Source organism: Dipodomys ordii, unplaced genomic scaffold (genome assembly GCF_000151885.1).
Source record: "Dipodomys ordii isolate 6190 unplaced genomic scaffold, Dord_2.0 Scaffold10, whole genome shotgun sequence".
In the NCBI taxonomy this organism is placed as follows: domain Eukaryota; kingdom Metazoa; phylum Chordata; class Mammalia; order Rodentia; family Heteromyidae; genus Dipodomys; species Dipodomys ordii.
This window is the reverse complement of record NW_012267226.1, coordinates 2,341,032-2,362,859: the sequence shown is the minus strand read 5'-3', so window position 1 is coordinate 2,362,859 and position 21,828 is coordinate 2,341,032. Positions and strand designations below refer to the sequence as shown.

General features: G+C 41.3%; 1 protein-coding gene across 1 annotated transcript in view; it reads left to right on the top strand.

The window, feature by feature from the left end:
- Prdm10 (PR domain containing 10) overlaps positions 1-21,828 on the top strand; it is a 126,816-nt gene that overhangs the window by 74,760 nt on the left and 30,228 nt on the right. The window contains exons 8-12 of the mRNA XM_013009437.1: positions 1,129-1,332; positions 7,869-7,941; positions 9,377-9,494; positions 13,054-13,183; positions 14,541-14,783. Of these exons, the coding sequence (XP_012864891.1) occupies positions 1,129-1,332; positions 7,869-7,941; positions 9,377-9,494; positions 13,054-13,183; positions 14,541-14,783 (768 nt within the window). The remainder of the gene's footprint in view (positions 1-1,128; positions 1,333-7,868; positions 7,942-9,376; positions 9,495-13,053; positions 13,184-14,540; positions 14,784-21,828) is intronic.

Genomic DNA, 21,828 nt, shown 5'->3' with positions numbered 1-21,828 from the left:
TTCTTATGTGGTGCTGAGGAATGGAAACCAGGGCCTCATGCATGCAAGGCAAGCGCTCTACCACTGAGCCACCTTCCCAGCCCCAAAAGACTCTTATCTCCAATCTTATCACTAGAAAAAAGTGGCACTGTGGTTCAAGTGGTAGAGTGCTTGCCTTGAGCTAAAGTGCTCAGGGACAAAACCTAGGCCAGAGTTCAAGCCCCACCACTGATGACAAAAAAAAAAAAAGAAAAGGAAAGAAAAAGAAACACTGTATGTTGATGTCTATGTATTTTGATCTCCAATGTTCACATTTGATTCTTTTGCTTTTCTGTCTGCTCTTGCAATAGATACTTTGGAGAAAGCTAAGAAATCACAGCAAGAGGGGGTAAATACTTGAGTTTATTATTTTTTTTTAATGCCAGTCTGGGCTTGAACTCAATTCCTGAGCACTGTCCCTGAACTTTTTTGCTCAAGGCTAGTGCTCTAGTGCTTGAGCCAAAGCTCTACTTCTGGCTTTTTGGTGACTGACGAGATAAAAGTCTAAAGAACTTTCCTACCTGGACTGGCTTTGGACCATGATCCTTAGATCTCAGCCTCCTAAGTAGCTACAGTTATAGGCATGAGCCACATGTGCCCCAGCTAGTCCCTGAGGTTTTTCTTTAAGGCTAGCACTGTGCCAGTTGAGCCACAGCTCCACTTCTGGCTTTTTGGTGGCTAATTGGAGATAAGAGTCTCCAGCCAGCCTGCCTGGGCTGGCTTTGACTGTGAGCCACCGGTATCCACAAAAAATGTAACTTTATGAAGAGAAACATCTGTCTCTGGGCTGCATGGATATAGTTGATTCTGGAAAGGAGGCAGCATATGATGAGTTGGAGAATATTATGCTTGTATTCCCTAGCGTATTTAGAGCATTTTTTGTTGTTTTAGCATTAACCTAAATCATGCAGTTAAATTGTGTAGATTTTTCCTGATAATTCTCCTACAGGTGTACTCTCCTTTATGTTTAGCAAGTAACAATTCTAGTATCTTTCCAGGTATAAAGAGAAAACTCAGGTTGAAAGATTAATTTAAGATCTATCTATCTATATCTATAAATACATGTCATACTGAAGAGTTTGTAGCTTTTTACTTTCTCTTTGGATGCAGGTTTCTCTTGATAAAGGGGACAGAAAAGACAGAGATTTGCATGAAGACCTCTGGTTTGAGTTGTCTGATGAGACCCTTTGTAACTGGATGATGTTTGTACGTCCAGCCCAGAACCACCTTGAGCAGAACCTGGTTGCTTACCAGTATGGCCACCATGTGTATTATACAACCATAAAGAACGTGGAGCCCAAGCAGGAACTAAAGGTACAGTGCTAGATCCACAGTGCCATCTGCTAACAACTGATGGGTTTGGGCTGCAATATGGTCCTTTCCTGGTAACTCACTTTATTTTCTGAGCTTTCCTTCAGGGGATTGGTTCCAGGACAATCCCCCCCTCCTCCCCCCCCAACTGACACCAGAATCCATGGATGCTCAAGTCCTTTATATAAAGCATTGGAGTCTTTGCATTGAATCTTTTCACATCCTTCCATATATTTTAAATCATCTCTAAATCTTTTCTAGATTGATACCTACCATAATACAAATGTTTTTGTTTTTGGGTCTGGTCATGAGCCTGAACTCTGGGCCTGGGCGCTGTCCCTCAGCTCTTCAGCTCAAGGCTAGTGCTCTACCACTTGAGCCACAGCGCCACTTCCGGCTTTTTTTTTTCTGTTTATGTGGTGCTGAGGAATCAAACCCAGGGCCTCATGCATGCAAGGCAAGCACTCTACTACTGAGCCACCTTCCCAGCCCCATATATATGTTTTTTATTGTAAAAATACTGTACAGAGGAGTTACAGTTACTTGAGTAAGGTAATGAGTACATTTCCTATTGAACATTGTTACCTCCTCCTTTGTTTTTCCCCTGCCATCCCTTCTCACCTCTCCAACTCTTCCCTCCCAACCCCCCAAAGTTGTAAAGTTTGTTTTCAACATAGTGTCTTGTACATCTCATTGTTACAATGGGTCAACCTGTATCCTTATTTCAGCATTTTGTTATTTCCCTTTCCCTCTCCACATTAGAAAAATGTATATACAAGATGCAGGGCACCAGAATCAAATACAGTGAAAACAAGGTATTTTATATGGTAGGGGAAGAACACACAAAAGAAACAAAAAAAATCACATAGTACATTATAAATACATTAAAAACAATAGCAAGAAAGAAAAAACTATGTGTGTCCCTATCTTGGGGTTCATTTCGCTTAACAACATCTTATATGGTGATATGTACATAGCTTTTGACCTTTTCTGCTTGTCATAGACATATACTAGTTATTGCAAATAAGGGAAACCATTGGGCCTATGTTTCTTTGGGCCTGGCTTACTTCAGTTAATATAATTTTTTCCAAGTCTTTCCATTTCCTAACAAATGGGGTGAGGTATCCGTACATTTGTTTTTGGACAATGTCACCCCTTTCCTTACTCTCTACATTTTTTTTTGTCAGTCATGGGGCTTGAACTTGGGACCTGGGCATTGTCCCTGAGCTCTTTTGCTCAAGGTTAGTGCTCTACCATTTTGAGCTGTGTAGTCACGTTTGGTTTTCTGGTGGTTAGTTTGGAGATCAGAGTCTCATGGACTTTCCTGCCCGCACTAGCTTTTTTTTTTTTTTTTTTAGTCTGGTCGTGGGGCCTGAACTCTGGGCGTGGGTGCTGTCCCCCAGCTCTTCAGCTCAAGGCTAGTGCTCTACCACTTGAGCCACAGCGCCACTTCTGGATTTTTTTTTCATTTTGCTTATGTGGTGCTGAGGAATCAAACCCAGGACCTCATGCATGCAAGGCAAGTGCTCTGCCACTGAGCCACATTCCCAGCCCCTCTGCCCGCACTAGCTTTAAACTGCAATCCTCAGATCTCAGCCTCCTAAATAGCTAGGATTACAGGTGGGAGCCACCAGTGCCTGGCTTCTACAAATGTGTTTTAAGTAGTTGTTACACTGAGTTGTTTAGGGAATAATGACAAAATCTGTATGTATTTAGTACAGATGCAATTTTTTTTCACAAATGTTTTCAATCCATGGTTGGTGGAATTCAGAGATACGGAGGACTGACTATATTCTACATTGTTGTACACTTACAACAATCCTGCAGATAAAACAGAATGAAAAGTAGTAGATGGTTTTCGTGCTCATGAAGGGCCTATAGGAAGACTTCAAAGGTTAGGAGTCATTGTTTGTGGGAGCAGACTAGTGTTTGTGATGGATGGCTAAAGATGGTGCCACTTAGCATGCGGAGAAAGAATTGGCGAAACAAGGTTTTTATAAAGTGAAATTTAGGTATGGGCAAGATCCCTTTTCTTTACCTCAATATTTCATTCTATTCAAAAAGTTCTTTTTTTTTTTTTGGGTCCGGTCGTGGGGCCTGAACTCTGGGCCTGGGCGCTGTCCCTTAGCTCTTCAGCTCAAGGCTAGCGCTCTACCACTGAGCCACCTTCCCAGCCCCTCTATTCAAAAAGTTCTATATTCAGACTTCTAATTTCTGGAATATAGATTTTTTTTTTTCTGTTGTGAGGCATGAACTTAATCAGGGCTTGGGTGCTGTCCTAGAGCTGTTTCACTCAAGAATAACTCTCATTCTTCCACTTTGAGCCTCAGCACCACTGACAATTTTCTGGTGGTTAATGGCAGATAAAAGTCTTACAGACTTCCTGTCTGGGCTGGCATTGAACTGGGATCCTCCAATACCGCTTCCTGAGTAGCTAGGATTACAGGCATGACCCACCAGCACCTGGTCAGGAATACATACATACATACATACATATATATATTAGTCCAGTTTGGGGGTTTGAACTCTGGACTTGGGCACTGTCCCTCAGCTCTTCAGCTCAACGCAAGCACCACTTCCGGTTTTCTAATGGTTTATTGGAGATAAGAGTCTCACAGACTTTCCTGCCCAGGCTGGCTCTGAACTGTTATCTTCAGATTTCAGCCTCCTGAGTAGTTAGGATTACAGGGATGAGCCACTGGTGCCCAGCCAAGAATATATATTATGGGGATAACTCTATGAGAATTTGTTTAAATATAACCATTAATAACATACTTACATTCTGCTATGTTTCTAAGTGAAAAGTCTTTTTTCCACCCCCTTGTGCTGGGGTCAAAATCAGAGGTTTATATATGATAGGCAAACAGTCTACCTCTGAGCTTTACCCCCAACCCAAGATTCCATTGTTTTGAAATAAAGCCTCACTCTATAGCCCAGGCAAATCCCAAATCAATCTCCTGAGTGCTGATATTACAGGCATGCCTCATTTAAATTAAAAAAAACAAACTGAAGCAAATTATTATTCTTAATTGTGAGGAGATTATTTTCTCTCCTCTTTTTGTGTGTTTGTATGTATGTGTATGAATTTTCTTTTTTTTCCCCTCATGGCTAGTACTCTACCATTTGAGCCACAGTGCCACTTCTGGCTTTTTCTGAGTAGTTTATTGGAAGTAAGAGTCTCACAGACAGGGCTGGGAAGGTGGCTCAGTGGTAGAGGGCTTGCCTTGCATGCCTGAGGCCCTGGGTTTGATTCCTCAGCACCACATAAGCAAAAAAAAAAAAGCCGGAAGTGGCGCTGTGGCTCAAGTGGTAGAGTGCTAGCCTTGAGCTGAAGAGCTGAGGGATAGCGCCCAGGTCCAGAGTTCAGGCCCCACGAACAGACCCAAAAAAAAAGAGTCTCACAGATTTTTTTTCTGCCCAGGCTGGCTTTGAACTGTGATCCACAAATCTCAGCTTCTTGAGAAGCTAGTGTTATAGGTGTGAGCTACTGGCACCTGGCTCCCAATTCCTTTTTTAAGCCAATCAGTAGGACTGTAGAGGTACAGAACAGAAACACTTAAGTAAAAACAAAATAACTCAGTATAGAAGGCACTAAAACAACAGATAAAAAAGAAGCAATAATACCAAGGAAGTATTTATAGGTTAAAAGGTTTAAATATGAAAACAGAGTCTTATATCTCTAGCCTTACTGCACCCAGATGGACATATGAACAATTATCAGAAATAGACTTTATTTGGAGGAAGCCAATAGGAAACAAATGTTTCCTAATGTCTCAATGCCAGTACATTTTAAAATTCTTGAAGGGCTGGAGATGTAGTTCAACAGTTGAGTGCTTGCCTAGAATGTGTTAAGCTCTGGGTTGGAGGCCAGCACTATAAACCAACCAGTCAACCAACCAACCCTGAAAGCAACCATGAATTGCTGTTTTTATTCATTGGAATTAGTAATAATGAATAGAGGTAGTATAGTAAACATGAAAGATTTTTTAAAAACAAAAAAAAACATTAATTTCAGCATTGCATTATTCTGTGAAATATTTCTGGATATATATATTTACACATACATATACACACACATATATATATATGTATATGTATACATTCACTGGACCAAGAACATTATTATATATATGTATATATATATATGTATGTGTATATATATATATATATCTGGACCAAGAACATTATATATATGTATATGTATATATATAATAATGTTATATATATTATATATATAATATATATACAATAATGTTCTTGGTCCATATATATATATATAATATATATATATATTATATAATAATAATAATGTTCTTGGTCCAGTAGTAAGCCAAATTCTTTAGTCTGGGAACCAACTATACTTATAAACAGAATAGAGCTAAATATTAGAAACATTAGAATGTTTCAGACACAAGGAAAAAACAGATTGTTACCCTATGATCAGGGAAATTATCTTCTTGAGGGGACGTGAAGACAAAAATGTAAGCCATCAAATAATGCCAAATTGGGTCATGGCACAGGAACAGCGTGTTTTAGGGACTGATTTAGGTGTGCCAGCCAAGGGAGGTCTTGCTGAAAAGGTAAGAGTCTGAGGACTTTGAAATAGGCAGGGATCAGCTCTGCAGAGGTCACTGTAAGAACAAGAGGAAGAAGCATAGCGTTCTTGGGGGTGAACAACAAAGTAGCCTTTTGGGATGGGAAAGCACTGGGCATGTTTGGGAAGCTGAGAGCAGACCCTCTTGACCCAAGGGTGGGTCCAATGACAAGGGCTAAGGTCACTTAGTAAGGTAGGGAAGGTCACAGAGCCCTTCAGGAATCATCAGTGAGCATTTCAGATTCATTATAAAATTAAAGACCATTTCTAGCCCTATAAAATCTGTCTGTGTTGTAATAAGATCACTCTGGCTCTGATGGGACTTGCAATGAAAAATGAGTTAGCTAGTTAGCAGATCAGGTGGCAATCTAGGTAAGAGATGGGGTTGGCGTGTGTCAGGTAAGGATACCATCTTTTCTAAAGGATAATAGAAATAAACAAAAGTCAGTGAGCCCTTTTAGGTTTCAGGTCTGAGCACCTTGTGGAAAAATTTGAGATGGAGAAGACTAGTCGAAATGAGGGCATCTTGGGTCTGGGAAGGTGGCTCAGTGGTAGAGTGCTTGCCTTACATGCATGAGGCCCTGGGTTTGATTCCTCAGCACCACATAAGAAGAAAAAGCCAGAAGTGGTGCTGTGGCTCAAGTGGTAGAGGGCTAGCCTTGAGCTGAAGAGCTGAGGGACAGTGCACAGGCCCTGAGTTCAGGCCCCATGACTGACCAGAAAAGAAAAAAAAGAAATGAGGGCACCAATTGGGAAGCACTGAGAATTCCAATCTGCACATGGTAAGATGGAGTTATAGGTAAGATAGCCAATATATCAGATGAGTAGTAGAATACATTTGTAGAGACAGAGAAGAGGCCTCTAGAGATACTGATGTAGGTGTCATTAGCACAGAATTGGTTGGAAAGGAAGGGATATGATTACTGGAGAGAAAATATACAGGCTCAGGATTTAGGCTTTGAGGAGCACCAATATTTCAAAGTTAGGTAGAAGCTGGGCACTGGTGGCTCATGCTTGTAATCTTAGCTGTTCAGGAGACTGAGAACTGAGAATTGTGGTTCAAAGCCAGCCTGGGCAGCAGAAGCCATGAGATTCTTATTTCTAATTAACCTCCAAAAAGCTGGTAGTGGAACTGTGACTCAAGTGGGAGACTGCTAGCTTTTCGCAAAAAAGCTAAGTGACGGGGCTGGGAAGGTGGCTCAGTGGTAGAGCACTTGCCTTGCATGCCTGAGGCCGTGGGTTCGATTCCTCAGCACCACATAAGCAAAAAGAAAAAAGCCGGAAGTGGTGTTGTGGCTCAAGTGGTAGAGTGCTAGTCTTGAGCTGAAGAGCTGAGGGACAGCGCCCAGGCCCTGAGTTCAAGCCCTAGTAATACATACACACACACTCACATGTATGCACACTCACATGTACGCACACTCGCATGTACACACACACACACGCTGAAGTTAGGTAGAGAAGAGGAGTGGGCTAAGGAAGAATGAGCAGAACCAGGTGAAGAAGAGGGAAGAAGAGCCTCGGGAGGAAGCAGGAACATTCAGTGCACCCCATTCATTGGTGACAATTCTGGTGGTTGGTTGGTGTCTACTACTATGATTATTATAGCTATATAAACACCTGTATTTAAGTACAGAAAAAAAATCAGAAGAGATTGCTTTATTTAGATAAATAGACTATGAATATCATTCCTGTGACTTGTTCCAATAATAAGAACAACCTTTTAAAAAGGAAGAAGGGAAAACAGGCAACATGTCTTGACAAATGGACTCCCTGATGGATGGCATGCCAGATGGACATTGTGGTGGGAAGCTCCAGTGAGATTTTATTTTCAGAGGATTGTGGAAAAGTCTGAATTGTTTCCTGTAAGCAGGGAGAAATAACTTAAGCATGCAAAGTGCATCTGGTGATGTCCTTTAGTTCTTGATGATGTCCTTGGGTTTTGTAGGTGTGGTATGCTGCATCCTATGCAGAGTTCGTGAACCAGAAAATTCATGACATATCTGAGGAAGAAAGAAAAGGTGATTGGACTTTTATTATGTGAATTCTAAGTTGTGAATATTACATCTTTATGCAACCTCTGATTTCTCCATCTCCATGTATTTTATAAGACATCTTATAGGCTTTTCAGAGCTGTGTACCTCCATCTAATTCTAGGGTCCAATTTCAATGACATATTTACATTTCATTCATGAGTTCTGGAAAATAGTATTTAATATAATGAAAACCTTCAAATACCAAATTAGAACCTTAGTGTCAGGATGCTTCCTATCTAGCCCTGATCATCCCTAGGGACATAGCAATACAGTACTGACTTTGTTTTTAATGTAAATGTGACTGATATGTAATCTGCATACTGAGAGATATGCATGCATTAAATATAGAGCTTGATAAATTCTCACAGTGAACACACCTAAGGAAATTGTGAAGTATAATTACTCTCCTGACTTCCCAGTACCACACGGGTTGCTTGTTGGTGAACTATGCATAAATATAACGACATAGCACATTCACTTTTTTGTGTCTGGGCATCTTGCTCAACATTATATTTTTGAGATACATACATATTGTATATAATTACACTTAAATATTATATGATAGTATTATATATCATTACATAATATATATTTAAAATATAATTTGTTCATTCTCACTGTTCTTTGTCATTTTGCTGTATGAATGTATAACAATTCATTTATCAGTTTTACCATGGATTTGGTGTTGTAAAGTATAATTTTGATGGTAACTACCCCAAATTAGGTTAGATTTCACACGGTAAGGTCCGGTCTTTCACACGACTGTCCTTACTTCAGATACCAGCTGGAGCTCTGTTGTGGGGCCTGAACCCTGGGCCTGGGCACTGTCCCTCAGCTCTTCACCTTAAAGCTAGCACTCTACCACTTGAGCTACAGTGCCACTTCCAGCTTTCCAGCTTTTTCTACTTATGTGGTACTAAGGAATCGAACCCAGGGCCTCATGCATGAAACGCAAGCACTCTACTACTGAGCCACCTTCCCAACCCCTAGCTCATGCTTCTCAAGCCAGTCACAATTCTGACCAACTGTCTACAGTTTAGGGGGTTCCAAGTATCCCCCTGAGATGATTCACAAAACTCTTTAACAAGAAAGTAATGCAAGGACTGGGAAGGTGGCTCAGTGGTAGAGCGCTTGCCTTGCATGCATGAGGCCCTGGGTTCGATTCCTCAGCACCACATAAGCACAAAGAAAAAAGCCGGGCGTGGCGCTGTGGCTCAAGTGGTAGAGTGCTAGCCTTGAGCTGAAGAGCTGAGGGACAGCACCCAGGCCCAGAGTTCAGACCCCACAACCGGACCCCAAAAAAAAAAAAGAAAGTAATGCAAATAGTGGATAATGTCTACAGTGGTGAGAGAAAAGGCAACTGGATATTGCTAGTGCCTGTTGATCATCAGCCATTATGATTTCTCTCCTGTGATTGTAGTTCTTCGAGAACAAGAGAAGAATTGGCCCTGCTATGAATGTAACCGTCGCTTTATAAGCTCAGAGCAGTTGCAACAGCACCTCAATTCTCATGATGAGAAACTAGACGTGTTTAGCAGGTATGTATGAGAGGGGAAAAAGCTCATGAATTTGGTCCTTAAAGATTATATGTATCTGTAAACCAAAGAATGTTTCTACTTGTGCATATTCTCAAGGTGTGTGTGTGTGTGTGTGTGTGTGTGTGTGTGTGTGTGTGTGTGTGTGTGTGTGTGTGTGTGTGTGTGTGTGTAGACAGGTAACCAAGTAGTTATTTTGATGTAGAGCTACTAAAGAGTATGTCTTTTCTGTCATTTCCTTTCCCCTTTTTATTTATATATTCCTTTTTCAGTGTATCTCATACCCTTTCACCTTCGTGAAATCTCCTGTAACTGGAGAGTATGAAATAGGAATTGTTGAGGTAGCATATGTCTTTGCATAATTTATATCTCTTGATTTTTAGATTTTTTTCCAGCAAAATGATTTCTTTATAAAGTTAAACTAAAAGCTTTAATTCTACTATATAAAAAAGACAAATGAAGCCCAGGCACCTGTAATCCTAGCTACTTAGAAGACTGAAATCTGAGGATCATGGTTTCATAGTTCAAAGCAAGCCCAAGGAAGAAAGTCTGTAAAACTTTTATCTCCACTAAACTGTCAAAAAAAAAAAAAGCTGGAAGTAGAGTTGTTCAAATGGTAGAATGCTAGCCTTGAGCAAAAGAAGCTCAGGGATGGCACCCGGACCCTGAGTTCAAGCCCCAGACTGGCATCAAAAAACAAAACAAATGGTAAATGGAAATTTTATAGGATGTTGAGGGGGAAGGTGCAACAAGATAAGGAGGGACTTAAGATGATGGAAAAAAATTGGATTTTAGTATGCAAAACCTTTAGAGGGTTCTGATCAGGGAATATTGTAATGCCAGTTGTATTTTAAAAAGGTCATTCTGTATGAAAATGAACATATCAGATTAGTTTATATTAGAATAAGAGCGAAGGCAGAGAGTTCAATTAGAAGCTAATACAAGGATGAGGATTATTTAGAATAGTGATCCTAACAGGACTGAAATAGAATTGTCTATCTACATTTATTGAGTTTGGAAAATTAGGTGAGGGTATAAATCTTCACTTAGAAAAACAGGAAAGAAGTTCAGGTGCTGTTGGTTTACCCGTATAGTCCTAGCTATTCAAGAGGCTGAGATCTGAGAACCACAGTTCATAGCCTGACGGGGAAGGAAAGTCCATGAGACTCTTAACTGTATTTTTTTTTGTCTTTTCTTTTTTGGTACTGGGGATCGAACCCAGGACGTTGCGCTTGCTAGGCAAGCGCTTTGCCACTGAGCTACATCCCAGCCCTCCATGAGACTCTTATCTACAATCAGCTCCTAGGAAACTGGAAGTGGCTCAAAGTGGTAGAAAGCTAGCCTTGAGCAGTAAAGCTCAGGGACAGTTCTTAGGCCTTGAGTTCAAGTTACACGATTGAAAACAAAACAAAACAGGAAAGAATGATCCAGGGATGTACCATACACAAAATGAAAGTAAGACCCCAAGCAAGGCTGTTTTGTTCTTTGGCTGTATCCAGCTGCGAGGGTGCTACAGTTTTACCAAGCAAATTCAGCTTGAGAATAAAGATGCAGCAGTGGTGGGGAGGGAATCTATAGCAAATAGCATGATTACAGTGAGTGTGGCCTTGGAAGTCTTGCATTGGTGGTAGAAGAAGGAAGGATTGAATTAAGGATGCTATTAAGGCTGAAAGGTGGTTGTTATGGTTTCAAGGGATCAAATTGAGGGCCATGTATGTTGTGGGCAGGGTCTCCAGCCCAGAATATATTCCAGGGCCTTGGAATCAGTTTTAATAAGGGATTTTTGCATTCTAGTAATTCATTAAAAGAGTTTTATAATTATTTGGTGTTTAATAGGCATTTTATGGGACATTTGAATTAGAAATTTCTTGTGACTTTCCAGAAGGTTATGGTAAAATGAGGAAGTTCTTTGAATGTAGCTATGTTTCTTGAAAGGAATATGAGCCAGGCACTGGTGGCTCACACCTGTAATCCTAGCTGCTAAGGAGGCTGAGATCTGAACTATGGCTCAAAGCCAGTCCTGGCAGAAAAGTCCCTGTGAGATTCTTATTTCTAATTAGCCACTCAAAAACCAGAAGTGGCTCAAGTGATAGAGTGTTAGCCTTGAACACAAAGAGGCCCAGGGACAATGCCTAGGCCCTGAGTTCAAGCCCCACAACCGACAAAAGAAAGAGAAAAAAAGAAAGAAAGGAAATAAGAAAGGAAGAAAAAGAAAAAAGAAAGAAAGAGAAAGAGAGAAAGGGAAGGGAAGGAAGCAAGCAAGCAAGCAAGCTGAGAGCAGTGGCTTCCACCTGTAATCCTAGCTACTCAGGAGGCTGAGATCTGAGGATCGTGGTTCAAAGCCAGCCCAGGCAGGAAAGTTTGTGAGACTCTTATCTCTAACAAGCCACCAGAAAACTAGAAATGGCACTGTGTCTCAAGTGGTAAAGCACTAGCCTTGAGCTGAAGAGCTGAGGGACAGTGCCCAGGCTCAGAGTTCAAGCCCCACAACTGACGAGGAGAAAAGAGAGAGAGAGAGAGAGAGAGAGAGAAACTGAGAAGAAAGAGAAACTGAGAAGAAAGAGAAACTGAGAAGAGAGAGAAACTGAGAAGAGAGAGAGGGGGCAAGGAGGGAGAAGAAGGGAGGGAAGGAAGGAAGAAAAGGAAGGAAGGAAGGAAGGGAAGGAGGGAGGGAGGAATGAAGGAAGGAAGGAAGATGAGTTGAGGCCACTGGAAAAGAGAAAGAATGGAATCTAGTCTCAGTTGATCCTCAGAAAAATACTACTCATGCCTATAATCCTAGCTACACAAGAGGCTGAGATCTGAGGATCATGGTTCAAATCCAGCCCTGGCAGGAAATTCCCTGTGAGACTCTTATCTCCAACTAACCACTGGAAAACTGGAAGTGGTGCTGTGGCTCAAGTGGTAGCGTACTAGCCTTTAGCTGAAGAACTCAGGGACAGTTTCTAGGCCCAGAGTTCAAGCCCCACAACTGACTCCCCCACCCAAAAAAAAAATATATATATATATATAGGGGCTGGGAAGGTGGCTCAGTGGTAGAGTGCTTGCCTTGCAAGCCTGAGGCCCTGGGTTCGATTCCTCAGCACCATATAAGCAAAAAGAAAAAAGCCGGAGGTGGTGCTGTGGCTCAAGTGGTAGAGCGCTAGCTTTGAGCTGAGAGCTGAGGGACAGCGCCCAGGCCCAGAGTTCAGGCCCCACAACCGGGAAAAAAAAAAAAAAATATATATATATATATATATATACACATACATACTACTGACTTACCATATTCTGTCCTGTTTGCATTTCTCACCTCCTTCCAGAAGCAAACTGTTGTTTTTGATTTGTGTTTTTATAACTTTTTCTAAATAATTTTAAGATATCTCTTTGCCCTGTAGAGAGGGCAAAGCTGAGAAATTGAGAAAGCTTCTAGTAATAAAACAATTGTTTCCACTGGAGAAAAGAGCCAGGGAAAGTAAAGTGAGAGAAACTCAAAATCTGGGGTTAGTACAGATTATTGAAGGGAACTGTTGTGGCATACAATGTAATTATGACTATTCATAACTCAATCTCTTTTCCCCAGAACAAGAGGCAGAGGAAGGGGACGAGGCAAGAGGCGATTTGGCCCAGGTCGACGACCAGGGCGTCCTCCAAAATTTATCCGTTTGGAACTAACCAGCGAGAATGGGGAAAAGAGTGATGATGGGACCCAGGTACTGGGGGATGGGAAGATCTCCTTCTGCTGTGCTTGTTCACAGTTCCCAACTAGATTAAATACCACATACGCTCAACTTCAATACACACACTGCTGTCATATCATGGCTTTGCCACTTGTTAGCCAAAGTACAGTTGGAGAAGATGAAAAAGAATGTATTTTCCAATGAAAAGCTAACTTTGCTGCCCTACAAATTTGAAATTGATCAGAGATATTAGAGACTTTGTTTAATTAATTTAAGCCATTAAAATGATAGATATTCTAGAAGAGTTTTATACTCTTCTGGTTTGGTAGTCGGGAATGTCTCATTGTTTTTAAATTCTGTGCTTCTTTCTTTTTTTTCTTTTTTCTTTTTTTTTGGTCCGGTCGTGGGCCTGAACTCTGGGCCTGGGCGCTGTCCCTCAGCTCTTCAGCTCAAAGCTAGCGCTCTACCACTTGAGCCACGGTGCCACTTCCAGCTTTTTTCTTTTTGCTTATGTGGTGCTGAGGAATCAAACCCAGGGCCTCATGCATGCAAGGCAAGTGCTCTACCACTGAGCCACCTTCCCAGCCCCTCTGTGCTTATTTCTATAATTAACTTTTCCAGTGGGGAATATTTTTTCTCAGCATCCTTGTGCTAGTTAAGAAAACAAACCCCAAAACCCATAAGCTGGGCTCATGTTTGTGGTGGTCACGCCTGTAATCCTAACTGTTTAGGAGGCTGAGATCTGAGGATCACAGCTTAAAGTCAGCCCAGGTAGGAAAGTTCATAAGACTCTTAGCTCCACTGACAACCAGAAAACTGAAAGTGGAGCTGTGTGGTGGAATACTAGCCCTGAGTAGAAAAGCTCAGGGACAGCGCCCAGGCTCTGAGTTCAAGCCTACAGCCAATAGCAACAACAACAAAAGCCACATGTTCCATACGGGTTGCTCGTGCCTATAATCTTAGCTACTTCAGAATGCTGACATCTGAGGATCTCAGTTTGAAGTCAGCCAGGACAAAAATGTCTGTGAGACTCTTCTCCAATTTATCACCAAAAACTTGGTAGTATAGATGTGGCTCAAGTGGTAGAGCACCAGCCTTGAGCAAAAAAGCTAAGGTAGAGCATGTCCAGGCCCTAGGTTTAAGCCCCCAGTACTGGCAAAAACAACCAACAAAAAGACAAAAGCATAGCTGCACATAGTGACACAGCCCTTAGGCCCAGCTACTTCAGAGGCAGAAGGATAACATGAACAGAGTTTGGGAGCCTCCTGGTCAATACAATAAGGCACTAAGTGTTAAAAAAAAACCTCCACAATTCTAAATCTAAGCCCATATTTCTACTATTGATCTCCATTTAAGTAGGGAAGTAATTCCTGGTTATTTCAAATTGCAGGACTTGCTGCATTTTTCCACGAAGGAACAATTTGATGAAGCTGAACCAGCTACTCTGAATGGGCTAGATCAGCCGGAACAGACCACTATCCCAATACCTCAGCTGCCACAGGAAACTCCGGCTTCTCTGGAGCATGAACCAGAAACTCACACTCTACATCTGCAGCCACAGCACGAGGAGAGTGTGGTGCCTACCCAGACCACTTTGACAGCTGATGACATGCGCAGGGCCAAACGCATCAGAGTAAGTGGGCAGGCATGTCCCCTGTCCCCAGAGGATCACGTCCTCCCCTGGCAGTGTTTTTGGTGCTATTTACCATTCACTTTGAAATGTTGCACTTACTCTATCACATGTTCAGGCTTGTTATTCTGCAAAAAAAAAAAAAAAGTCTTTACTAGTTCTGAGTGTTTGTCCTATGGCTGACTGGCATGGCTGGTCTTAGATTCAATCAATGTAGTATTAACACATGGAAGCCTGGATTTTGGAGTTCCTAGACCATAATATGTAAAATAGCCAAAATCAATAGCTCTCCATATTCCTTAGTTTACAGGTTAGAAGTAGAGAAATCTGTATGTTTCTTCTTATTTTTTTTTTTGGGTGGGTCATGGGGATTGAACTCTGGGATTGAGCACTGTCCTGGACCTTGAGCTCTTCAGCTCAAGGTTAGCGCTCTACCACTTGCGCTACAGTGCCACTTCCAGTTTTCTGGTAGTTTATTGGAGATAAGAGTTTCACAGACTTCCCTGCCTGGGCTGGCTTTGAACCACAATCCTCAGATCTCAGCCTACTGAGTGGCTAGGATTACAGGTGTGAGCCACCAGCGCACGGCTGTTTCGTTATATTTTATTTAATTATTTTTATTTATTTTGACTGTTTGGTGATGTGAATTCAATCTAGGGCCTTGCACATGCTTGCTAAGCAGGCACTCTGATGCTGAGCTATACCTTTAGCCCTATTTGTTTGTGTGTGCGTGTGTGTGTGCGTGCGTGTGTGTGTGTGTGTGTATACACCCATACACGCACATGCACAAGCAGCCCCTCTCTCTGCAAATGTCAGCCTATGTACATTTGTGTGTGTGTGTGTGTGTGTGTGTGTGTGTATACATATATATATATATATATATATATAAATTCTTTTTTTTTTGAGGTTCAGGGGATTGAACTCAGGGCTTTAGGCATGCTAAACAAGTGCTCTACCACTGAGCTACACCCCCAGTTCTAATTACTTATATTCTTTTTTTTTTTTTTTTGGTCAGTTGTGGGGCTTGAATTCAGAGTCTGGGCTCTGTCCCTGAGCCTGTTTGTGTTCAAGGCTTGCACTCTACTACTTGAGTCACAATGCTACTTCCAGTTTTTGAGTGGTTAATAGGAAAGTGTCTCACAGGGACTTTTCTGCCCAAGCTTGTTCAAACCATGATCCTTCAGATCTCAGCCTCCTGAGTACCTAGGATTATAGGCGAGAGGCACCAGTGCTTGGTTAATTATTTATATCCTAAAACAGGGTAATCTCTGTCTAATCATAGCCCTAAAGTTAATTATAGGTAACTATAATTAACTACTACTCAATCATTGCAAAGGGACCTGTGTCCAAGTCAATATGACAGAACAGTGCATACACCTGGGAACAGTGCACACACCTTGGGACACTGAAGTAGAGCTGTATGTTCAGGTGCTGGTGGAGGTCTCACTTCTGGGGTCTGTGTCTTGGCTTTAGATTTGCAGATCTTCTATGACTTTCAATGAAGACAGGTCTTTCTCTTCTTTTCTCTTGGGTAGCAGTTGAGTATGAGTTAGGAACTATAGGAAACGCATGTGGAGAACAATATGTTGTCTTAAGACATCAGTGATAACAAAAAACTAAAGATAAAAAGCCCATGTTTTTGGCAACTGATGATAAAAAGACTTATTGGTCTGGACTTGTAGATAGGAGAGATATCTTGTATAACTTCCCAGGCTTTATAGTTTCTAGATGGATGAGTATTTTAACTTGGGGTTTTGGGGTTTGTGAGGGTTTTTTTGGTCTTGTTTTTCCTCTTTCTTTCTTTCTTCCTTCTTTCTTTCTCTCTCTCTCCTTCCTTCCTTCCTTCCTTTTTTCTTTTTTTTTTGGTCAGTCAGAGCTTGAACTCTGGGCCGGGGCGCTGTCCCTCAGCTCTTCACCTCAAGGCAAGCGCTCTACCGCTTGAGCTTCAGTGCCACTTCCAGGTTTCTGGTGGTTTATTGGAGATAAGAGTCTCACTGACTTTCCTACCTGGGCTGGCTTTGAACCACAATCCTCAGATCTCAGCCTCCTGAGTTGCCAGGATTATAGGCGTGAGCCACCTGCACCCAGCTTGTTTTTCATTTTTGTGTTTTAAAGATGCTAAGTTACACCATATTCAGGGTGGGCTGGGTCAGTAGGAACCACTGCATGGGGTCTTGCTTTGGGCAAGAGAGATTGGATCAACTTTCTCCTTTGATCTCTTTATTTGCCTGTAGGCTAGAAGGGACCTTGAAAAATAATATAGTCTCTGTCTTCATGTAAACAGACATTTAAACCTTAATTACCACATGACAGTTTTGAAGGACTCTAAGAGCTCTTGAGTTCTTAGAGCCCTGTAATTGAAATACATGCAACTTTTGAATTGAAATAATTAATTATAATTGGAATAATTATAATTAAAATACTTGCAATGTTTTCAATCTATGGTCTTTCAAGGATATGTAAAAATAAATAAATATAGGCTAGAAAAGCAAATAGCTGTGAACTCTATCTTCCTATCCATTATTCTTCTTTGTTTTCCTTTCAGTCTCTTGTCCAATTACTGTCTTTTCTTTTTTGGCCATCTGATATTTTACTAAGTCAGAGAAGTGCTTGCTAGATTTATTTATTTATTTATTTTTGTCGGTCATGGGGCCTGAACTCTGGGCCTGGGTGCTGTCCCTGAGCTCTTCAGCTGAAGGCGAGCGCTCTACCAACTTGAGCCACAGCACCACTTCCGGCTTTTTCTCCTTATGTGGTGCTGAGGAATCAAACCCAGGGCCTTATACCTGCAAAGCAAGTACTCTACCACTGAGCCACTTTCCCAGCCCCTGGATTTGATTTTTATTTTGACAGAAAAAAATAAAACTCACATGTGTATTGCAACTGTGCGTGTTCAAGCATAGACTAGTTGTTCGTATACTTATATTCTTCTGAAGGAGATAGGGTACTGGTTTCAGTACAAGGTTCCTTGTGTCAAAGTAAAACCACACGTGTGACTTTTAGATGCTAGTATTGGTTGAGCTCTCTTGCTTTTTCCACTCACACATTCTAAAAAAGTAGGGCTCTGTATTTTTTTTTCATCTTTTTTTTAAATCCAGAGTGGTAATGACCAACTGAAGGGAAGTCTTCCAAAATTGGTAATGTAACTATTTTTCTCTCCTCTAATGCTGCCTGCTCAGTTGGAGCTGCAGGTAGGTTTGTTTCCTGTGTTTCACATAACAGAATGTCATTTACGTGTTTGCCTGACCTGCTGTTCTTCACAACCTGTACTTAGAAAATCCTGGTAGAAACCACAGTTTGGTTGCTCTACTAAATGTAAATTAATAAGTAGTGATCATTTATTTCCAAGTAGGTGAATGAACAAATTGCAGGCTGCAGGTTACTCCTGTACAAAGTAAAGGATAGGACTAAATGATCTTGAACGTTCTTTCCAGCTCTTAAATAATCTTTGAGATGATAACTGAGTTTTTAGCTATGTATTAGAATACTTCTCGAGCTCTGTCTCTAAGAGTTTGTAGTCTCGGTAAGATCATTTTCATTTATATGTTAAATGTAAGAATACCTAGTAGTTGGAAGAGTCAAAGGCTAGAGAAAGATGAAGGAGGTAGGTGAAGGGAGCCATAGGGAGAGAGTGCTAGGTACAGGGATATGCTTGGGATGGTTATGGGACAGGGCAAACACTGACTTGACCCTAGTGGGGAAGCCAGGTGGGTAATGGAAGGAAGCTTGTTGGACAGAATTAGTCCACCAAAGGCTTTGAAAGATTCAAAGAAAGTTGCTTTAAAAAAAATACGATTCCAAGCCGGGCGCTGGTGGCTTACGCCTGTAATCCTAGCTACTCAGGAGGCTGAGATCTGAGGATCGTGGTTCCAAGCCAGCCCGGGCAGGAGAGACCGTGAGACTCCTATCTCCAATAAACCACCAGAAAACCGGAAGTGGCGCTGTAGCTCAAGTGGTAGAGCGCTCGCCTTGAGCTGAAGAGCTGAGGGACAGCGCCCAGGCCCAGAGTTCAAGCCCCACGACCAACAACAACAACAACAACAAAATAAGTTTCCCCAGCTGGGTGCCAGTGGCTCACACCTGTAATCCTAGGTACTTTGGTGGCTATAATCTGAGAATTTCAGTTCAAAGCTAGACAGGGTAAGGGAAGTCTGTGTAAGACTTTCACCTCCAATTAACAAGCAAAAAGCTGGAAGTGGAGATGTAACTCAAGTGGTAGAGTACTACCCTTGAGTGGAAAAAGGTTAAGGGACAGTTCCTAGGCCCTGAGTTCAAGCCTCAGTACTAGTACAAAGTCAAAATCAACCAAACAACAACAACATAAATCCAAACCAACCAATTGATACTTGTTTGATTCCTTTTAGTCACAATATCAAAATAGTATGAAAATTGAGCAAACACTATAGATTCCTTTAGCTAATAGCATCAGACTTCAGAAACAGAATCTCTTCTCAAATCATTACAATGTTAATTTGTTGTTGTTGTTGTTGTTTTTGTTTTTTGTTTTTTTTGCCAGCTGTGGGGGCTGAACTCTGGGCCTGGACGCTGTCCCTCAGCTCTTCAGCTCAAGTCTAGTGCCCTACCACTTGAACCACAGCACTACTTCTGGCTTTTTTCTGCTTATGTGGTGCTGAGGACTCGAACCCAGGGCCTCATGCATGCAAGGCAAGCACTCTACCACTGAGCCAACTTCCCAGCTCCTACAATGTTAATTTGGATGCTGTTTTGGTATCCTCTTAACACTGATGACCTCACAGTTTGGTGTGGTTGACTAACCGGAGCTCAGGGGTCAGCAGACTATGGTGTGTCTGTATGTTTCCCATTAGCCATGATTTCTTCCTGAAAGTACACTGGGTATAGCTCTACTACAGAAGCTGCATTAGAGCAGAACTGGCTTGCAAGTGGGCCAAAAGGCAGAAACAGTTTAGCTTTTACTATCTGGTAATATGAGTATCATTAGCACACAGACTTTTTCTAGTTCTTGAGCACTCTGGGCTCCAAGTAAATAAAGGGGTGATAGGATTTGTCATTAGAATTAAGGAAAAGGAGCCAGGTGGCTGCTCAGTTTAAATCCATTGTCTGAAGCTATTCTGGCTAATCTGAAGTGACAGAATACTGATTAGCATAATGGTCCCAAAACAAAGCCAAGTTCTACATTGGGCATTCTGGAGAAATGGAATCTTCAGGAGAATCATCATCAAAAACTGTTGACTCTATTCTTGGAAACTTAACCAACTTAAAATTGGAAAAGGGATGTAATTCTTACATGGCAGACATGCTCTAAACCTTGAATATTTGCTGGATCTCAACAGAGCATCTGTTTATCTGACTTCTTTCCATGTAGCTTTGGAAGTAGACAGAAATAGTAAGAGCTTTTATGTAAAGTAAGTCTGTGCTCAGATAAAGTAAAAAGATGAGGGGGCCAGTAAACTGTATGAAGAAGCCAAAGCTAACTCGTGTGTATTAGAAAAAGATCTGTTCTTAAGTGTCTTATCCTAGAAATAATTTTGTGAATTTCATTTCAAATATATCTTCTATTTTATTAATTTTCAAACTTAGATATTTGTTATGAGCTGAGCAGTCACTAAAGGATACAGTTTAAAAAGAGAATCAAGTAAGATGCCTACTCCTCAAAGTAGCCCCAGTTGGGAAGACAACAAAATTACTATTTACCTACTCAAGGTAAATGAGGACTATCTTAAAATATCTCTCCTAGCTCTGTCAGAGGAGCCCAAGAAGGCAATTTTCTTTTATAAAAAATTGTGTTAAAAATTTCAATAAATTAAAAATAAGCATCTTTCTTACTCTCCCCAAAATGATGTTCACATTAAATTTTATTTAGATGTTGCTTTTGATAAGTAATTAATACTTGATCACTGCAAAAATAATGCATCAAGATTCTTGTAAATCTTTCTTTCACTCTTCTTCCATAGCTATGGATATGCCCAGTCATAAGTTTGTTAGTACTGGGGTTTGAATCAGGTACTTATGCTTGCTAGGCAAGAGCTCTACTAATTCAGCCACTCTGCCAGCCCAGTCACAGGGTTTTGAGGGATTTTCCCCTTCATGACTGTTGTCTAGAGCTTCCTTTCAATGTTCTGAAGAATTTATGGATGAGTATTATAGAAAACCACTGATTCTATGTTCTCTGTGTGATGGTTCTGGGGTCTGCTCTCGGTGGCCTGTGAGTTGCTTTTCCAGCAGTCCTGATGGATTGCGCTGAGCATCCATCTTCTCTCTCTTTCCCTTTAACAATTGCATGAACTTAAAAGACAGCTAATCCTCCTTGGTAGTGCAATCTGTGACTGAAAAAAAGAGAGCAAAATTGACCTGTCTAGACAGGAAGTAAACAGGCTTAACTGTTAGCATGGCATTGTAGAAGTAACTGGATATTGAGTAGGAAGTGATGAGCTGTGTATATATTCTCTTTTTGGTATATGCTCATTGTCCTGTTTTATAACCAAACATATTCACATACATCTCATTTCTTCATTTCATTTTGAATTCTTTTCCTTCTATTGTGATCTATAATTCACATAGCACAAAAATCCCTCTTTTAAAGTGGGTACAGCCTACACTATCTAATCCCACAACATTTTCCTTACCTGCCAATGAAAACCTGTAGCCATTTCTGCCTCTATTTTCATCAAGCTTCAAATTCTCTCTGTCTCTGTCTCTGTCTGTCTCTCTCTGTCTCTCTGTCTGTCTGTCTTGTCTGTCTGTCTGTCTGTCTCTCTCTCTCTCTCTCTCTCTCAGTGCTGGTAATGGAGCTTGAACTCAGGTCCTCAAAATCTCACTTGGCTTTTTTCACTCAAGGCTAGCACTCTACCATTTGAGCCACACCTCCAGTTTTGGCATTTTTTTGCTGATGAATTGGAAGTAAGAGTCTCATGGACTTTTTTTTTTTTTTGCCAATCCTGGGGCTTGAACTCAGGGCCTGGGCACTGTCCCAGAGCTTCTTTTGCTCAAGGGTAACACTACCACTTGAGCCACAGCATCACTTCCTGCTTTTTTCTGTTTATGTGGTACTGAAGAATCGAACCCAGGG